Source organism: Mirounga angustirostris, unplaced genomic scaffold (genome assembly GCF_029215605.1).
Source record: "Mirounga angustirostris isolate CCGP_5_RB_7025 unplaced genomic scaffold, mMirAng1.0.hap1 SCAF_13, whole genome shotgun sequence".
NCBI lineage: Eukaryota > Metazoa > Chordata > Mammalia > Carnivora > Phocidae > Mirounga > Mirounga angustirostris.
In genome coordinates, this window is record NW_026991721.1 from 85,045,977 (window position 1) to 85,064,284 (window position 18,308).

Sequence of the window (18,308 nt, forward strand, 5' to 3'; positions counted from 1 at the left end):
CACGTCACTGCCAATACCTTTGCTCATAATTAAAGGAAAATGCTAAATTTCAGTCAGATGTGGAAATTTTTTTCCCACCCGAGTTAACAGACCTCAGTCTTGGCTGAAAGTGTGAGAAATATAGGCCACTGCCCCCTTATTACTATCAGAATAGATGGTAATGCCGAGTCTGACTACAGCAGAGACACTCCTCAGCGAGCTGCTCCCCACGAGAGCACGTGAGAAGGACAGTGCTCCTCAGTGGCAGCCGTGCTTGACTCTTGGACTTTCCATTTTCTCATGCCATCAGTTCGAGATGCTGCGGCCCGGCTGCCTAACGGGGAAGGTACCCGGGCAGAGATCTGTGAACTACTCAAGGACTCCCAGTTTCTTGCCCCAGATGTCACCAGCACCCAGGTAGGATGGAAAAGAGATGGTGTTTGTTTTGTTCCAGAACGCGTTTGAGAGAACTTAGAGGGAAACATAAAATGTCGTAATTTTTTTTTTTTTTACTTGAGTGATGAAGAGGAAAGGAGGAGATCCTAAGAAATGGGAACAGTGATGACCTAAGACCCTGTAGTCAGTGGAGCACAGATTTGACTCTGCAGTTTCCTTCAGCTTCTACGGCTTCTTAGTTCCCCGGCTCCTTCAGGGCACAGCTCAGTCTTTCAGGAATCCTAGGGTGCTTCTTGTTTTGCCAGTGACGCAGTGAGCCGTTGGCGGTGCTGCCCCCGGCCGAGTTAGGATCTGTTGATCGGCTGCGACTTACACCCAGCGCTTTTGCTCTGGCATCCGAGTCTGACACGTCCCTTTCTCCCTTTGCTCTGGTTCTCAGGTGAACACGGTGGTGAGCGGAGCACTGGATCGGCTGCATTATGAGAAAGACCCGTGTGTGAAATACGACATTGGGCGAAAGCTGTGGATCTACCTGCATCGAGACCGGAGTGAGGAGGAGTTCGGTGCGTGAGGCCCCGAGTGGACTAGGGAAGCTTCTGACTTCCTGCCCCAGTGCTGTTAGGCTTTTCAGTGACGTTCAGGCAGGACCTAGCCCGCTGGTGAGGCCACCAGCCGGGGCTCGGCTCTTAATGAAGCCACCCTCCTTACTGTGCTGAGGTTAAACTTGCTGAGGCTTACCACTCTTGTTTACAGAGCGGATTCACCAAGCACAGGCAGCTGCAGCTAAAGCCAGGAAAGCCCTTCAGCAAAAACCCAAGCCCCCATCGAAGGTGGTAAGTGACCTCTGAGAGCGGCTGCCTCAGTGGTGTCGCAGGTGGTGGCAGCGAGGCCTTCGGGAACCGCAGGGCCGTGCCACCCCTTGGGGACTTTTGGTAACTGCACCCGATTTCTCTCCTGCTCGTAGAAATCCGGTACCAAGGAGAGTTCACTGAAGGTCCTCAGCAGTGGCCCCTCTGAGCAGAGCCAGATGAGCCTCAGTGACTCCAGCATGCCACCCACCCCGGTCACACCTGTGACCCCCACCACTCCGGCTTTGCCTGCCACTCCGATCTCCCCTCCACCTGTGTCATCAGTGAACAAAAGTGGCCCTGCTGCTGTCTCAGAACCAGCTAAATCTAGCTCAGGGTAAGCTCCTCCATTTTTTTCTCCAGCTTTCTCCCTCTGAAGGCCTTTTGGATGTGTGGCTTAAATTGTTTGGGTCTTGTTGTGTTCCCCTCCCCCCTATTTTCCCATATCCTTGTAGTGTTCTTCTGGTGTCTTCCCCAACCATGCCACAGCTAGGAACGATGCTTTCCCCGGCTTCCAGCCAGACTCCACCAAGTTCTCAGGCCACCGCCCGTGTCGTGAGCCACTCTGGCTCAGCTGGACTACCCCAGGTGCGGGTGGTGGCCCAGCCTGGCCTTCCTACTGTGACTCAGCAGTCGGCGGGACCAACGCAGACGCTGCCCCAGATGCCGACGGGACCACAGATTCGCGCTCCAGCCACTGCTCCACAGACCAAAGTTGTGTCCCAGGTAAATGGGGACAGCGAGCCTTGGACTCTGAGGTAGTCTGATGAGTCCACTGGGCAGGCTGGGGAGGGACTGAGGAGCCTGACACAGCAGCTCATTTAATGTTCACAGCTGAGTAAGCATGACTAATAAGTTGTATTTTACATGTTGGGAATCAGAACTTCCAAGAAGTTTAGTGATTTACTCAGGATTGTAATGTTAGGACCCTCGTGGAGGTGGGATGTGATTCTAAATTTCAGGCTCCTTCCATTGTGCCTCTCATCTTAGCTGTGCCGCTAACTAGTTGGGTAATTTTAAAGAAGAGTCTTATTTCCTGCCTCAGTTTCCTTTATCATAAAAGGGCTATAATATTTGTTCTCATTGTGTAGGAATAAAATGGGAGGTTCAGTGTGAAAGCTTTCTGAAAATTAAGATGCTCCACACAGATACAAGAACTTTACAGTGTCCACTTAGTAGCGTAGCGAGCCTTAAGCACTGGTAGAGTACAAGTACTCTTAGAGGGACACTTCTGGGTGGTGGCACACTGGAGATGGCTTGGTGTGCTGGGCTGCATCTCCGTGTCTAATCAAGCTCTTGGCCTCACACTTGAACTAGACAGTAATGGCCACCGTTCCAGTCAAAGCCCAGAGCACGGCGGCCACTGTGCAGCGTCCTGGCCCCGGGCAGACGGGGCTCACGATGACAAGTATCCCTGCCACAGCCAGCCCCGCAAGCAAGCCAGCCACGAGTTCTCCCGGGAGCTCTGCTCCGAGTGCTTCCCCAGCTGCTGTCATTCAGAATGTCACAGGACAGAACATCATCAAGCAGGTCAGTGGAAATCTCTGGGTGGATTCGACGCCTTTGTTCTACAGCAAAGGATAGTCGGAGATCTTAATGATTTGTAATCTTTGATCCTTAGTTCACGGGTATTTCAAAGGTGAGTTCCCACCAGTGGCGGTGCAGGCCTCATAGATGCTGAAGATTTTTTCTGTTTCTTTTCCATATAATTTAGCATTTAGTAGTTTCTGGATTTGGAGTAGATGTTCCATGAATTTATTTAATGAAGATCTTGCGGTATAACATTATATACTTTGCTGGTATTTTTGCTTAACTCTGATAATACAGGATACATTTGTACTTTCCTCATTGTGAATATGCAAGGATGATAATCAAATTTTGAAGAATTGGTAAGCAGTGGGGCGCCTGGCTGTGTCAGTCAGTGGAGCACGTGACTCTTGGTCTCATGGTTGTGAGTTCGAGTCCCATGCTGGGTGCAGAGATTATTTAAAAATACAATCTTTAAGGAAAAAAATCACAAAAAAATTGTTCGGCACAGTAGCAGTGACAGATGTGCTTTTCATGTACCTGCACCATGCTTTTGTAGATACTAGGTAATTTAATCCTTACAATGCCATGGCGTAGATGCTTTTGTTATTCTTATTTTGTACATGAAGAAATGGAATAATCTAATGGTAAAATAATGTCACTGTTTTCATTGAACAAATATTTATCGAGTGCTTTTTTTGTGCCAGGCACTGTCCAGAGTATTGGGGATCTAGTGGTGTATTCCAGAGGCCGCATCCCTGCCTTTGTGGAACTCATCTTCTCATAGAGCTGGGGGACGGAAAACTGCTTCAGGGACGGGTGTCATAAGAGCTAAGGAGAGCAGTAAACGGGGAGGGGTAGGCGTGTGCCATTTTAGCTAAGGCAGTCTGTGCAGGCCTGAGGGGATGGCATTTGGAAGAGGGATGAAATGAGGTTAGAGAGTGTGCCATATTTTGATTATCTGGCGACAAAGCATTCTAGGCATAGGCGTAGCAAGTGAAAGTGCAGTGAGTCCGTTGTTTCCACATCATGTGCTTGAGGAACAATAGGAAAGCCATTGAGTGTGAAGCTTAGTGAGCAGGTGTGAAGGTGTTTGAAGGTGGGGTTGCTTGTGAGGTTAGCTGTGGTTAAATCACGTCAGACTTCGATTTTAATTTTAATGTGATGGGGAGCCATTGAAAGATCGCAGGCCAGAATGACTTGATGTGGTTTACATTTAAAGAGCTCACTGGCTGCTGCATAGGATGGGCTTCAGGTGGCAGTGGAAGCAGGGAGACCAGGTGGGACGTAGTTATGGCAGGTGAGCTGGGGCTGGCTCGTGTGCATCGTCTTTGGAGGTGTGGAGAGGTGCTGGGATTCTGGATATAGGGTTGACGGTAGAGCTCGAGTGATTCTCCGGTGGGCGGAGTATGGGGTCTGTTGAAAGAAGGGAGTTGAGTGTGTCCCACAGCTTTGGGCTTGAGTGATTAGGTAGATTGTGATACCATTTACTGAGCTAGAAAACACCGAGGTGCAGATACTGGAATTCAGACCTATGACCAGTGTGTTTATGAAGTCAGCACGTGTATCAAGGGTATGAAAGTGTGAGTGATGTGAGGCTGAAAATGGATCACTCACTGGTTACAGGTAATGAGTACACTTGACTGGCCACCACTGAATTGGTGGCTGTTTGGGAATGGGTTCAAAAGAGAATGTAAGGCGAGGAAGTAGAGACAGGTCATGTAGGCAGTTTTTCAGCAATTCTGCTTTTGAAGAGAGCAGAGAACCGGGGCTGGATGGGGGATGTGGAGTAAATGAGGGTCTGCTGCTTTTGTAGGTTGAAAGATGTTAAAGCATGTTTGCATTCTGATGGCAGTTATCCAGTAGAGAGGGGGAATGCAATGGAGAGAAGGTCCCTGAGGCTAGAAGAGTTGCATGTGTGACACATGGGACGTTGACCTTAAATAGGAGTTGGTGTGTGAATCCAGGAAGTCTGGCTCCAAAGCCCATGCTCTGGACCCCTGGTGCCATTCTGCTGCTCTCATTATTGACGATCATCATAATTGTCAATAAAAGACATTTTTAGAAACAGTTGGGGAAATGCAAATATATATTATTAGATACTATTTATAGATGATTATTAGGTAATAGGGGTTTTGTATGTGTGGGGGTGTGGCCTAACGCGATCTATCTTGGAAAATGTTCTGTGTGCACTTAAAAAGAATGTGTATTCTGCTGTTTTGGGATGGAATGTTCCATATCTGTTAAGCCCATCTGGTTTAATGTGTAGGTGATTATTTTTTTACTTTAAAAAGTCTTTTTCTAGGTTAGAAGTGTATCCAGAAGTATTGATCAGCAAAATGATACATAGTGGTTTACTTTAAAATATTCCAACTCCTCTGTCCACCCCCCCAAAAAAAGGGGGAAGGACAGATAAAACAAGATTGGCAAAGTGGTCACTTTGAAGCTGGGTACACGGATTTGTTATACACTGGTCTCTACTTTTGTAAATGTTCACCAGTTTTTGAAACAAAAAGTTAGAGAAATGTCAGCAGCTTAGCACTGCGGCTCCCCTGGTCAGTGCTGTTTCTTTCCCATCCAGGTGGCCATCACTGGGCAGCTCGGTGTGAAGCCCCAGACGGGCAACAGCATTCCGCTCACAGCCACTAACTTCTGCATCCAGGGTAAGGATGTCTTGCGTCTGCCGCCCTCTTCCATCACCACGGATGCCAAAGGCCAGACGGTTTTGCGAATCACTCCGGACATGATGGCCACGTTGGCAAAATCCCAGGTCACCACAGTCAAATTGACCCAGGACCTCTTTGGGACAGGAAGCGGCACTGCGGGCAAAGGCATTTCTGCTACCTTACATGTCACTTCCAATCCGGTTCATGCCACGGAGAGCCCTGCCAAGGCCAGTTCGGCCAGTGCCCCTTCATCCACTCCGACAGGTACCACTGTGGTTAAAGTGACTCCTGACCTCAAGCCAACAGAAGCCTCAAGTTCAGCTTTCCGCTTGATGCCTGCGCTCGGTGTGAGTGTGGCAGACCAGAAGGCGAAAAACACAGTGGCTTCTTCCGAAGCGAAACCGGCTGCCACGATCCGCATCGTGCAGGGCCTGGGAGTGATGCCCCCCAAAGCAGGCCAGACCATCACAGTTGCGGCCCATGCCAAGCAAGGGTCCTCAGTGGCCAGTGGGTCTGGAACTGTCCATACTTCAGCGGTGTCTTTGCCCAGTATGAATGCTGCTGTGTCCAAGACTGTGGCCGTGGCTTCCGGGGCCGCAAGCACCCCCATCAGCATTGGGACGGGAGCCTCTGCCGTGCGGCAGGTCCCTGTCAGCACCACGGTGGTTTCCACGTCCCAGGCTGTGAGTAACCCAGGGGGAGGGAAGAACAGCGCTTCTGCTTAGGGGGCTTCTCTTTTTAGGAATGGAAAGTACACCTGGTCTGTATCACTTCATTTGACCCAAACAGGCTTATTTCCTAATAGGCTTTTTTTGTTTAATTTCGAAACAAATTTATGAAGTAGTATATATGTACATTCTTATAAAGGATTAAAACAGTACAGAAGTACATAGAGTAAAAGATAAAATTTTTTTCACCACCCCCTACTTCTCCTTTCATGAGGGCTAATTACTACTGGTATTTTGGCATTTATCCTTCCGGGCCTTTTCCTGAGCATCTTCATACAGTATATACACATAGTTTAAAAAGAAATCCCTGTAAGAGACCTTAAATCCACATACTGTTCTGTGATTTGCCTTATTTATTTAAAAATATGTTTTGGGGATTGTAGTAGATCCTATGTGGGTATTGACAGCATTCTTTTTACTGATACATGGTAATCCATAGAAGGGGTGTGCTTGAACCTTTGTTCTATTAAAGACCAGTGCTGTGGTGAATGAACACGTATAAGCATTTCTGGAGTGGAGGATGCTAGAATAGGGCAGGGATACATATGGAAAGCTCTGTTAACTCCAATCATGTAACCAAAAGAGGTCACACACCTTATACTCCCCTCAGCAGCTCTCCTCTCTCCCCCGTACCCTAACCAATGCTGGGTATCCCAGGATTTGTTTTAACTTTATCTTAGTGGTGAAGAGAGTTCTTTTTCTGTTTCATTTCCCTGATCTTTAGAGGAGTTGGGCATCCATTTTGCCATGTGCTGTCCAGTGGTGAATAAATCTGCCAGTTTTCTTCTGGGGTATTTGGCTTTTTCACATTGTTTGAGGGGGTTCTTTATATCTTTTGGATGTTAATTCTTGGTATGTGTAGAAAATACTTCCTTCCAGTCTGTCATTTTTTAACCTTGCCTATGGAGCCTTTGCTCTACAGGCATTTTATCAGATTAGATCTATCAACATTTTCTTTTATGGTTCCTGGGTTTTGTGTCTTGTGCTTTTCATACTCCAGGATTATAAAAATATTAGCCTTCATTTTCATAAAATATTTTCAGGGTTTTAGAAAAAGTATCGTCGATAATCCATTTGAAATATGTTTTGTGAATGGCATGTCGTAGAGATGTCATTTTATATTTACTTTATTCCAACATCATCAGCTAGTTTATTCCTTACCCACTAACTTGAAATACACTTATCATAAAGCAAATTCCTGTATCAGCATAGGTGTGTTTCTGGGTGCACGTGTGTTTTTATTTTTTAGCCTATGGATAAGGAGCACTGTTCTGTAAAGTGGGGTGCTATGCATGGTATAAAACAGTTTTACTTTCCTAAGCAAGCTATATAGTAAAACCTCAGTAATTTGGATAAAAGCCAGAGTGGTGGAGGAAGGAGGATATTAGCAAAACCAACCAGCCAGCAAACCCTGAAATATAGTGTGGCTTAAAAGGAAGTATTTATTTAGGTTCTCATATCACAAAAGTTAAATTAAGGAGGCAAGGAAACAGTATATACTTGATCCACTTTTCTTTCTCTTGAATCCTTCTCCTAACACAGAAAGGTAGTAAGCCCGTGGCATCTACTCCGTCACAGTCTAGACAAATACAACCTGGGAGCCTGTGAGGGGCACAGAGCATGGAGCAGGGATTCTTTTCCCAGTCTACTCAGCTAGTTAGGCTAGTTCATAAAGAGAGAATTCCAGCTGGTGTTCTGGTGGTCTGAAATACTGGAAGCAACTGAGGCATTCTTAAGAAAATAAAACCATAAATAAATCCACCTGGAGGCACCATCTTAAATTATTCTGTTGCCTGTTGACATCTTTGAGTGCTTTCTGATGGGCTACAACTTGTGAGTCAACTGGAGATTGGTGTGGGGACCTGTGACACACAGTTTTATACCTGAGTGCCTGGCTTCTTGAGAAATAGCTTGCCCTTGGGAAGTGTCGATGCCTTTTCTGAGTATCCTAGCATTGAATCTTTTTTTTTTTTTTTTTAAGATTTTATTTGTTTGACAGAGATAGAGCACAAGTAGCCAGAGCAGCAGGCAGAGGGAGAGGGAGAAGCAGGCTGTCCGCTGAGCAGGGAGCCCGATGCGGGACTCGATCCCAGGATGCTGGGATCATGACCTGAGCCGAAGGCAGCCGCTTAACCAACTGAGCCACCCAGGCACCCTTGAATCATTTTTTTAAAAATCAGATTTACACAAGATTTTACTGTGTATAAATTTTATTACCAACTAAGGGTTAAAAGGCAGTCATCCTGAACACAGGTGATGCAGTGAGCTAATCTTTGCCATCCTGAAATCCCAAAGACTCTAGGCCTTTTGAGCTTCTATTTTGTTCCTTTTGGGCCTTAGTGGCTTTGGGGTTGGACTTTTCACTTGGCTGAGTTTATTATTAATGTCCCTTAACTAACCTCTTATCTCTGGGAGAGATGGAAAGCACTTGGAAAATGTGACCTGTTCCTAATCTAGCGTGCCGGGCTGTGTGCACCCTGCCAGTGAGCCTGCGTTCCAGGGAAGCAGGATTGTGCACTATATTAACTCCTGAGTGCCTCTGTTCTTCATCACACTTCCTTCAGATAGTTGTGTGCCAAGTATCGGGAGGTACACAGATCACTAAGACCCTACCCTCTGTGGAGCTCAGACTCTTACCGTGCTTAAGTGAACACAGTGCTTTCCTTTGCAGTTTAGTACTCATGTTTATCCTGATGGTAGCGGTTATATATGGTTGTTGCTGTTTCCGGGAGTGAGAAGGAAGGAGTATGGTTAACAGATCAGATGAGACCTCAGTAGAGTATGTGAGCACTTATTACAGCCTGTCAGCAGTTTTAGGAGGGCAGCCTGGGCCCACCCCTCAGAAATATTGGGCTCCTGCAGAGTATAGGAAGTGAGAGCATCTGAGTGCTTGCTCCTCGGTTCGGTGGCCCTGTAGGTGGTGCTTAGTTCTCCTTCCCTCCTATCCCATAAGCCTGATTTCTTTTTCTCTTTAGGGGAAGCTGCCTACGCGGATCACGGTTCCACTGTCTGTTATTAGCCAGCCTATGAAGGGCAAAAGTGTGGTCACGGCCCCCATCATCAAAGGCAACCTTGGAGCCAAGTAAGTTCCGGAGTGATGGGCGGGCAGGGCTTCCACGTGGCTCCTTGCCACGCACAGGAAGGGCAGCTAGTTTTTCTGGGGCTCTTCTTGGATATTTCTCCTTCTTTGTGCTCATCCACAGTTTTGAGCACCTAGTATTGTTTCTAGGTGTTGGGGACACAGAGCAGTGATGAAAACAGACAAAAATCCATGCTGTCTTCAAGCTTACATTGTAGGGGGAGGAGAGAAATAAGAGAGTAAAATACCATGTGGGTTGGTGATATGTACTATGGAGAAAAAAGGAAGGAAGGGGATGGGAAGTGCTGGGAGGGGGTGGGCTGGTGCCGTGGCTCAGATGGCAGTGTCCAGTGTGGGTGTTAGGGAAGGCCTCACTTTGACATTGAGCCCTGTGCTGTGATAGTTCAGAGGAGGAGGGCTTACTTGGGAGCCTGGGCTTTGTGTGGTCCTGCCCTAAACAGGGATAAGGGGCATGAGGACATCAGATGGTCTCAAGGCAGCTGTTTTGGGGAAGAGTTTCTTTTCTGGAATGCCCACTTCCATGGAGTCCTGTCCATTATTCCTGCTGATCGGGGTACGGTGTCAGAGCCGTTGTATCCAGAGCACTGAGGGCCTTGGGGCTTTATGGGAAGCCTAGAAGCTAGGAGAAAGGTGGTCTCACCAGCTGGTTTCCATTTCAGTCCAGAATGCAGGAACTTTCGCTGGGCTGCAGAGCTCCCTGTTTTCCTTAAGCACACGGCCCGCCTGTTACGGCGCCTCACTCCTGCTTTCCCTCCACAGCCTCGGTGGCTTGGGCCGCAATATCATCCTCACCACCATGCCCGCGGGTACTAAGCTCATTGCTGGCAATAAGCCTGTGAGTTTCCTCACTGCCCAGCAGTTGCAGCAGCTTCAGCAACAAGGTCAGGCCACACAGGTAAGGGCCAAGGCGAACTGCTGGCCGTATCGGGCTTGTCTCCCCTTTGCTGTTTGTTGGCGACTGCGGAGCTCGTTTGCGACCTCCTGACCAGACCCTCTCTCTTTGCACACAGGTGCGCATCCAGACTGTGCCCGCATCTCATCTTCAACAGGGGACAGCTTCGGGTTCCTCCAAAGCAGTCTCCACTGTCGTTGTGACCACAGCTCCATCTCCTAAACAGGCACCTGAACAGCAGTGATTCGGGGCGAGAGAGGCGGCGTCCATGCACGCACGCACCTGGGTCTGCCCTCCTGGCCGAGATGAGGGGAGCAGAGGGGGGGCATCGTTCTTCTCAGCTTGTCTGGTTAGGGAAGGCCGGCAGTGGGATGATGGCATCAGTGGCCTGGAATCTGCCGCCACACTCCACAGCGGAGCACACCGAGAAAAGTCCCCTCCAGGCTTCCAAGGGCTGTTCTGTTCCGATCCGGGAGAAGCTCCTCTGTTAGGGTTGGGTGAGGTCACTGTTGGGCCCCACGAGCCCAGTTCTCTTCTGGAGAGCCAGACGCCGGGGAAGGCTCACAGCCGCAGAGCGTGCACACCGGCAGGAAACCTCGTTCTCTGTGGGGATTGGGTTTTTTAGCTTCTGCTCTTCTCTGTGACTAGTGGTCTAGATAGGAGTTTTTGTGTCCAGAAATTTTTATGTAACTTATTTTTTTAAGGAACCTGTTGTACATCTTTATCCAAGAGAAACCTGGGCTTTAGCCCTCTCCCCCCGCCCCCCCGCCCCCCAAACTGATTACTTATTCTTTTGACCAGAATGAGAGAATAGCAGGATTCTTAGTAAGTTGGTGGCTGACTTGATCACTACATAGTAATGGGGAGGCTGTAAGGTGGGCAGGGAATCCTAGGGAACGAGAGAGTATGGGTTCCCCGAAATGGGAGGAGTTTGGCATCGCCTCATAAAGACGAGGTATCGGGATCTTGATTGTGGTCTGTATCTTCACCTGCTGACTTTGTCGTCCTTGTCAAGCCTGTTCACACCAAAGTCCAGAGCCAGTGGACAGAGTAGGCAAGCAGCAGCAGAGATGCTGCTTTTGCAGCTCAGACCGTATTGCAGTTCAGAGATTGTATGTTCTGCTTTGCTCCAGAGCAAGTCTGCAAACCACAGCCCTGGGGCTGGCTACCAGTTTTTGTAAATAAAGTCTTATTGGAACACAGCCCCTGGCCGTTTGTCTATGTATTATCCATGGCTGCTTTCAGTTAGAAGGCAGACCTGAGTCATTGCCATAGAGTTCATATGGCCCTTAGGCCTGAAATATTTATGTCCTTAGGCCCTTTAGGTAAAACTTTGCTGACTTCTGCTCCAGGGTAGAGACGGCAAGAAGAGAGTGGGTGTGCGCACCAGGCCGCTTGGTCACAGGAGAGGTCAGTCAGGATTTACTAGTCCTTTCATCCTGGCTGTGTCCCCCTTCTCAGCCTCTACCAAGCTCTAGGCAGAGCTCCGAACAATATTGGAAAATCTCGTGGTAAAGCCCTGGTTGTTAACAACATAGGCCTCTTTTGTAGGGGAGCAGGGGTTGGATGGTGGAGCTTTCCTGCAGGGTCAGAGCTTCCCTGTCTCTCTTGAGAGTGTCCAGATTATTAAAAATGTGTCTTTAATCTGTGGAAATTCAGAGATGATCTTTTATTTTTTTTCTGGCAAGGAAGTGGAGTTGAGGGGCAGAAAATTTCCGTGGCCTAATGTAGAGGGGGTTGCCAGGTGGCTGCTGAGTGATGAGACAGGCTGCAGAGGAGCAGGGAAGGTCATAGTGGCTGGTGGCTTTCTGGACATCGCATTTGATTCTTGAAGCAGTTCTGTGAAATAGACCGCATTATCCTTCTTCTGACTTCTCATCCCTGTGACAGATTGCAGGTCTGAGTTGGGGTTAAAGAGAAGCAAGATGTAAATCCAGTCTTCCGATCCTTTCTGCTGCCTTCCTAGGGGAGGGTGGCTGTGATGTGTCATGCTGAGAGGTGGGGACAGTTGGAATTGGGGGAGTAAGCCCAGGTTACAGAGTGCCGAGGTGAACTGGCTGAGGGGTGACTGAGCTTTTGCTTGTAGTGGGGGGCTGGCACAGAAGTCAGACAGGGGAGGGGGAGAGGTAGGGACTGCCATGAAGGAAAAAAATGGCCTTTTAGCTGAGTAGAGGAGAGGGCATCTGTCCTTTCCAGGACTTTGATATTTGCACGTCATTGCTTCCTAGAGTCACATTTCACATGAAGGGTCCGAGTGACAGTTTCTAAATGAGAAAACGGTAGACATTTGAGGGATCCTGTCTCACGTATTTATTGCTAGTTAAAACAAACCTTTCTCGAAGTTACTTAACAAGTGATTGCATGAAAGTAGTTCCGACATTCAGCCCTGCCCCACTCTTTTATTTACTGAAGTCACCTGGCTGTGTCTGTCTCCTTAGTGCCTGGAGACATTTACCTGCCAGCTCAGAGAACAGAGAAGTTTCCGAATGCTAGTGTGGGACTGGCTCCCTGCTGAGTACGATTTGGTACCGCCCAGCCTGTCGGTAGGGTGCTGAGGAAGGGCAGCCCCTGCTGGAGTTGTTCAAGGGATGTCAGCAGCATTTGCTTCAAACATGGCCCTTGGATATAGACCTCAAGGGTCTTGTAGAGATGTGAGAGCTATGGCAGATGTTTTGGGGGAACATGCCCAGAAGAACTTGGAGCCCTTGAGCCTCCGCACCTAAGGTTCAGAGGTTGGTAAAATTATTCAGACCGTGTGCCTAAGACTGGATTTGGTGACTAGCACTGTGATGGGTTTGTACTTTAATACCACATCTAAGAAGGTTTTTCTCCAGGATTGATCAGTTCCATGAAGGTATCCCAAACCGTGATACGAAAGGGGCATCACAGTAAGTTTCAGTGTTGCCTATCTGATCTTCACACCTCAACCCCTCACTCTGCAGAAAATACATTTCCTTACCGTGTACTGCACTACCCCACCCCATCCACCCGCAGCGATCTTTACAATGAAAGGAACACTGTGAATAGGTTCCTTACCCCCACCTCCAGTCTCTTCGGGAAAGAATATGTTTTTATGTTAATTGCCCATAATGGGTCCTCCAGTATTTAACTGAATGGATGTTTGGGTTCCTACTTAGCAGGCAAACAAAACTGGATCCTGAAAGGGGACCCACAGGTTCTCTTCTCATAATTAAATCCCATTTTCAAGTAGCTAATTCTTAATCCCTGAGATGTAACTTCAGCACTGAAATGCTAGCTAACCGTGGGAGGTCAGCTCTCACGCAAGTACAGCATTTCTGCCGAAGAGCACATGGTGCTGTGTGTCGAAGATCTCTGCCGTATCTGTGTGAAGTAGCTGGGGGGGCTCTATCGAGAAGTAAGCTGGCTTTGGAGTCTTGAAGGCTGGCTCTGCGACTTCATAGCTCTGTGACCTTTGGCTCATCAACTTCTCTGCAGAACCGAATGTGCTTCCATTATAGGTGGTTGTGCGAATCACATGGGAGACGGTGCCTGTCAGTGTGTGTGAGGTGCTGCACACACGAATGATAGGTTGGTCTGGAAGACCTTTCCAGTTTGTCCTAGCCCACTTCTGTCAGTTTGTGGAACTTAACTAACTCTCCGTGTTCCTTCATGATTTCATGGTCACTGTGCTTCCTGTTCTCTATGCCCGGAACATGTTTCTCCAGGGCAGACTCCCCATCTCCTCCCCTCCCTCACATTCATGGTAGTTGTACTTACCCCTTATGGCACCAGTCACCCTGTAGGTAACTGCATCTCTCTCCCGTTAAGACTGTGAATTCCTGGCTGACAGGTATCTCAGTAATCCTTCCAACCATTTCAGTGTCGGTGCCAAGTAGATGTTTAATAAATATTTGTTGAAGGAAGTTTTATAAAAAAAAAAAAGAAAGAAAGAAAAAACATCCAGAACCAGGATTACAGTGTCAAGACTTTATATTACTATTTCAAGATCCACATCCTTTGCAGGATTCTTACCCTTTGCTTTCAGCTGTATTTAAATTCAGGGTCTTCAATAACCTGCCATTTTTCTCTCTACCTCATTATACAGACTTCCTGTTAGCATCTTCTTGTGAGGGTACTTTTGAGGACCCAGAACATCAGTGTTCCAGCTCTCAGCTGGGCCACTAACTAGCTTCCTGGTTTAAAAAAAAAGTCCCCTTTGGCCTAATGTCATCACTTACGAGTAGTATTGCAGTACTCTGGAATATTAATGGTTAATTAAGAAATGTTTAACAAGTAATATTTAAAGTACCAAAGCTTATAAATTGTTTTACTTAAAAAAAAAAATGTGCTAGAATTGTATCTTTAAAATAAAGGCAGTCTCAATTTCTGATAAGCTACCTGTTTTCTTCAGAAAAGAGTAAGTTATCAAAAGCAGTATTTTCTGCTGGATTCATATCCTGGATTCATCCATGAGGCCCCATCCCGTTCTGAAACTTTCAGAGTCTTTGATTTCTCTTCATACTGGGACACAAAGGCTTGCTTCATTTTTCTTTATGAAGGATACCATAGCAACAGAGACTTTAGTCAGTTAAATGAGAAGGTGCAAATATATAGAACCTTAAGAGCAGACCAGAGCAAGCATTGAAACGGAGATGAGCTACCCCTTTGCACACTCTAGCTGTTCGGACTCAAAGGGGCTTGTCCACCCCGCATTGATGACGGGTGGCCTCCCTTATTCCTCATCTGAGCCACTCAAGAGGGCAGTCTGGTAAGTGTGATCTGACTTCAGCTTCCGAATGCCAATGATTTCTCCTCCGTGCCTCTTTAACCGAGTCAAATGGCTGTAATAGAACAACAATAAGAGCGCAGGAAATTAGCCCCCGAATGCCCTTATTCTCTCAACCAAGGATGGTTAAGGCATGCACTGGTTCTTAAAGCATTTTCTTTATATGTCTATCAAACATATAAAGAAACCACAACGTGGTTGTCTGCATATCTTGCTTCTTGGACACTATTCATTGGTAGATAATTAATAATATTTAATGGTTAATGTCGTAGCAGACTAAACATAGGTCTTCTGTCTCCCAGCTTATTGTTTCACTGACCAGGCAGAAGAACTAAAGGAAACTGACCTTAAGTTCCCTTCTGTTTGGTCTGCATGAAACTTGTGTGTGTGTGAAGTAGATCTGCTTTGGGGAGGGAAATCAGAAACTAGGAAAACGAGGGGCAGCTACAACAGAACTAATTATTAGCATATCGAAAAAGTCACTCGCACCGCAGTTCAAGGCCAGGTCTGCTGTTGACTCATAGGGTGACCTCGATCAAGTTACTCAGTCTTTGAAGCCTTGGTTTCCCGGTCTGTAAAACGTTACAGCACATACTTCATAAAATAATGAGGATTCAGTGGGGTAATAGACATGAGGTTCTTACCGCAGGGCCCGGGACAGTGAGTGCCTGGGAATGAATGGTCAGCTATTCTAGTAACCGCTGACGAGCACTTGAAAGAGCACTTGCTGTTACAGCATCGTATCTGATTGCCACATCTCTGGGAAGGAGGTGGGGCAAATCCAGGAATAAGGTGATGGGCTCAAAATGATGGACAGTGGGGTCTGTAGTCCAGCACTGATGCCTAATTCAGAGTTTTTCCTTTCACAGTGCAGGCTTCAAGTCCACCAGAACTGCCTTTGAAACCTGGGTCTGTCAGGTGACGGGGACCAGACAGTCCTTTAACTTCTCAGAATCTCATCACCCTCATTTGCAGACCTGGGCGTACAGTTGGCACTCAAAAAGTGGTCGAAGTTAGCACTGCTTAGTTATGAAAGGTGGGTCACTGGAAGTAAAGATGATGTAGTGTAGTAGATTTTGGGGACCGAGGGGTTGTTAGGAAGAACCAGACAGAATTTGTCTTCCCTTGGACATACCAGAAAACGAGTGAGTAGCTGATGGCCACAACGCAGAGGGCAGCCAAGTAGTGCCAGCAGAAGCACATGGTGACGAACATGAGGTTTGCGTCATCTTTCTGGTCCCATTCGGGTCCTCCAAACGGTGGGAACAGCACAAACCCGATCTGGGGGGTTATACAGAGAAGCCAGCCTTAGTTGGTCCTGAGCAGCAAGCTCGCCTCTCCCCGCGGCTGCCCCTGCTGCTGTACATCCCCCACTGCCTCCTCTTGCCCATACCCCTGGGAACACAGAAGGGCCTTTTGCATAGGAAAATGGCTCTAATTCTGGCTTTAGTATGGGCTTACTTAAAACCACATTTCAGGGGCCTATAAACAAACGGTATCCATGCCTCCGCTAGGGAGGGCACGCGGGCTCGCTCTGTATGCTGCATGGGATCCGCCTGTCAGCTCGTCAGCAAGGTACTACTGGATGAAATGGCCTAAGTCGGGGGCTAGGCACGGGAAGACCAGTGGTCCTCCACAGCCCTTCCTGTGGTGTATGTCAGTGCTGGCCCTGCAGGACCTGCCTTGTACAAGCTCTGTGGGGCTCCTGGAATGCACACAAGGTGAAGAGCACCGTTTTGAATAATTACCTGCCAGAACCAGGTGCCCTGAAGAATAACGAGACTGGTTCGGAAAAGTTGCAGCACAATATTGTCCCGGAGGACCACCTCTACAAAGATGCTGAAAGCCCCTCCGAACACCGCACACAGCAGGAGTGAGTGGATGTGCTGGTCCAAGGGTGGTCGGTTGTGGACGTGGTAGTAGAAGAGAAAACCTGCACAAATCAATTTCGGCCATCATGGGTTTGCTGCCTTCTGCTTCAAAGGCTTCATCTGCACTGTTACCATTCCTAGAATGCCCTCCTACGCCTGTCTCAAAGCTAGATTTTTCAGCAGTTAAGAAGTCAGTTTATATAACATTACGGGGCAACAGACACAGATTAGATTTATTTCGTGTATGTATGAAGTGGATATGTGCTGCAAAGGATGGATCTTTTAAAATCTCTTTACTCGGTACATGATGCGTAGGTGAAACATGCTGATTTGTGACAAATTTGTGTGTGTACTTGAAATTCAGTTTTGCCCTCATTTGACTCCCCCCCCCCCCCACCCCTAACTCTTCCTGAGGTACAGATGCAAGTAAGGTTGTTGGATTACAAAATGCTTTTTCCTTACCCCGGTTAATATGAGTTATATTGGGAAATCTGTCCTAGCTGCTTGGGTGGGTCTCCTGAGGTTTGTCATGGAGTCCAGACAGGAACATCCCGGGTGGGAGGTGGAGTGCAGTTTCTCTTCCCTGAACAAAGCGAGTTATCCTTATGCGTGGTGGCATCCAGGCAGGTTTTGGAGAGTTACTGTGTGTTTCAGCGTGGAAGTGCACACATGCTCTCATACACATGAACGTGATGGGGGAGGGGGCAGGGAGAGTTTGTGCACCGAGATCCAGAGACTTCGGCTGAAAGCCTTAGGTTTTCATGGGCTCTTTTAAGGATTATGTCCCCTGGATCCTCCAGAGCACAGGACCAAGTCCTGAATCAGGTGTCTGAAATTCAGAGATTCGGATTTTCTGGGGAAAGTTATTGTATTTGCAGTATTTCTGGTCTCCCTATCCTGATCCATCATAAACACAATTTGTCAGTCTCTTGCATTGTTTTTTCCATCCGTACCACTAAGTTACCTTCAGTGAATACTGCCACAGCCATAACCAGTCTGTCCAGCCCCAGGGGAACGTGGCTGACAAGACAGGTGAGCATATCCACGATTCCCGAGACTGCGAAGAATAAATACATGGTGCTGTGCTGCCAGTTCATTAACTTGCACCACTCGTTTTCATGGTACAGGTGGAGGTGGGGCCCGTCCGGAACAAACTGCTCGGCCAGGATCCCTGCAGGGGGTGAGAGTGGAAATTGAAGTCAGGAAGGAAGTTGAGACATGGGTGAATGTGGCCTCCAGTTCAGTGCACCTCCTTTACTCCCTCAGATGCAGCTACTTCAGTGTAAGATGCATTTGCCGACGAACCTGTGTAGATATCTTGCCTCTGTTGTTCCTTTGGGGGTCAGGGTGTGGAGAGAAGAAGCGATAGAAACAGCCACACGGGTCCCTGGGATATTTGTCTAGTGGCTGAGCTGAAAGCAAGGCATAATCACTTAAGTGAGAATGTGCTTGATACATGAATCTTTGGGCTAAGTGAGCAGTGAGAGAAATCCCAGAACGAAACCATTAGGTTGAAAATAATGGGATCTGAGCAGAGACACCCTACACTGGTGG

General features: G+C 47.7%; 2 protein-coding genes across 6 annotated transcripts in view; one reads left to right on the forward strand and one right to left on the reverse strand.

Moving 5' to 3' along the window:
- Positions 1–14,452, forward strand: part of NFRKB (nuclear factor related to kappaB binding protein) — a 41,651-nt gene extending 27,199 nt beyond the window's left edge. For 4 of the 5 annotated variants that reach the window (XM_045894694.3, XM_064577226.1, XM_045894698.3 and 1 more), the window contains 10 exons: positions 290–396; positions 815–938; positions 1,129–1,208; positions 1,340–1,560; positions 1,679–1,949; positions 2,541–2,753; positions 5,332–6,099; positions 9,120–9,226; positions 10,004–10,139; positions 10,255–14,452. In XM_045894694.3, the coding sequence (XP_045750650.1) occupies positions 290–396; positions 815–938; positions 1,129–1,208; positions 1,340–1,560; positions 1,679–1,949; positions 2,541–2,753; positions 5,332–6,099; positions 9,120–9,226; positions 10,004–10,139; positions 10,255–10,380 (2,153 nt within the window). In that variant the 3' untranslated portion in view covers positions 10,381–14,452. Of the gene's footprint in view, positions 1–289; positions 397–814; positions 939–1,128; positions 1,209–1,339; positions 1,561–1,678; positions 1,950–2,540; positions 2,754–5,331; positions 6,100–9,119; positions 9,227–9,903; positions 10,140–10,254 lie in introns of all 5 variants that reach the window. The other variant, XR_010407031.1, reaches the window with a different exon arrangement.
- A 365-nt stretch (positions 14,453–14,817) lies between these two features.
- Positions 14,818–18,308, reverse strand: part of TMEM45B (transmembrane protein 45B) — a 50,313-nt gene continuing 46,822 nt past the window's right edge. Inside the window, exons 3-6 of the mRNA XM_045894699.2 lie at positions 17,719–17,925; positions 16,632–16,816; positions 16,019–16,164; positions 14,818–14,938 (exon numbers count right to left, since the gene is read on the reverse strand). Of these exons, the coding sequence (XP_045750655.1) occupies positions 14,830–14,938; positions 16,019–16,164; positions 16,632–16,816; positions 17,719–17,925 (647 nt within the window). The 3' untranslated portion in view covers positions 14,818–14,829. The remainder of the gene's footprint in view (positions 14,939–16,018; positions 16,165–16,631; positions 16,817–17,718; positions 17,926–18,308) is intronic.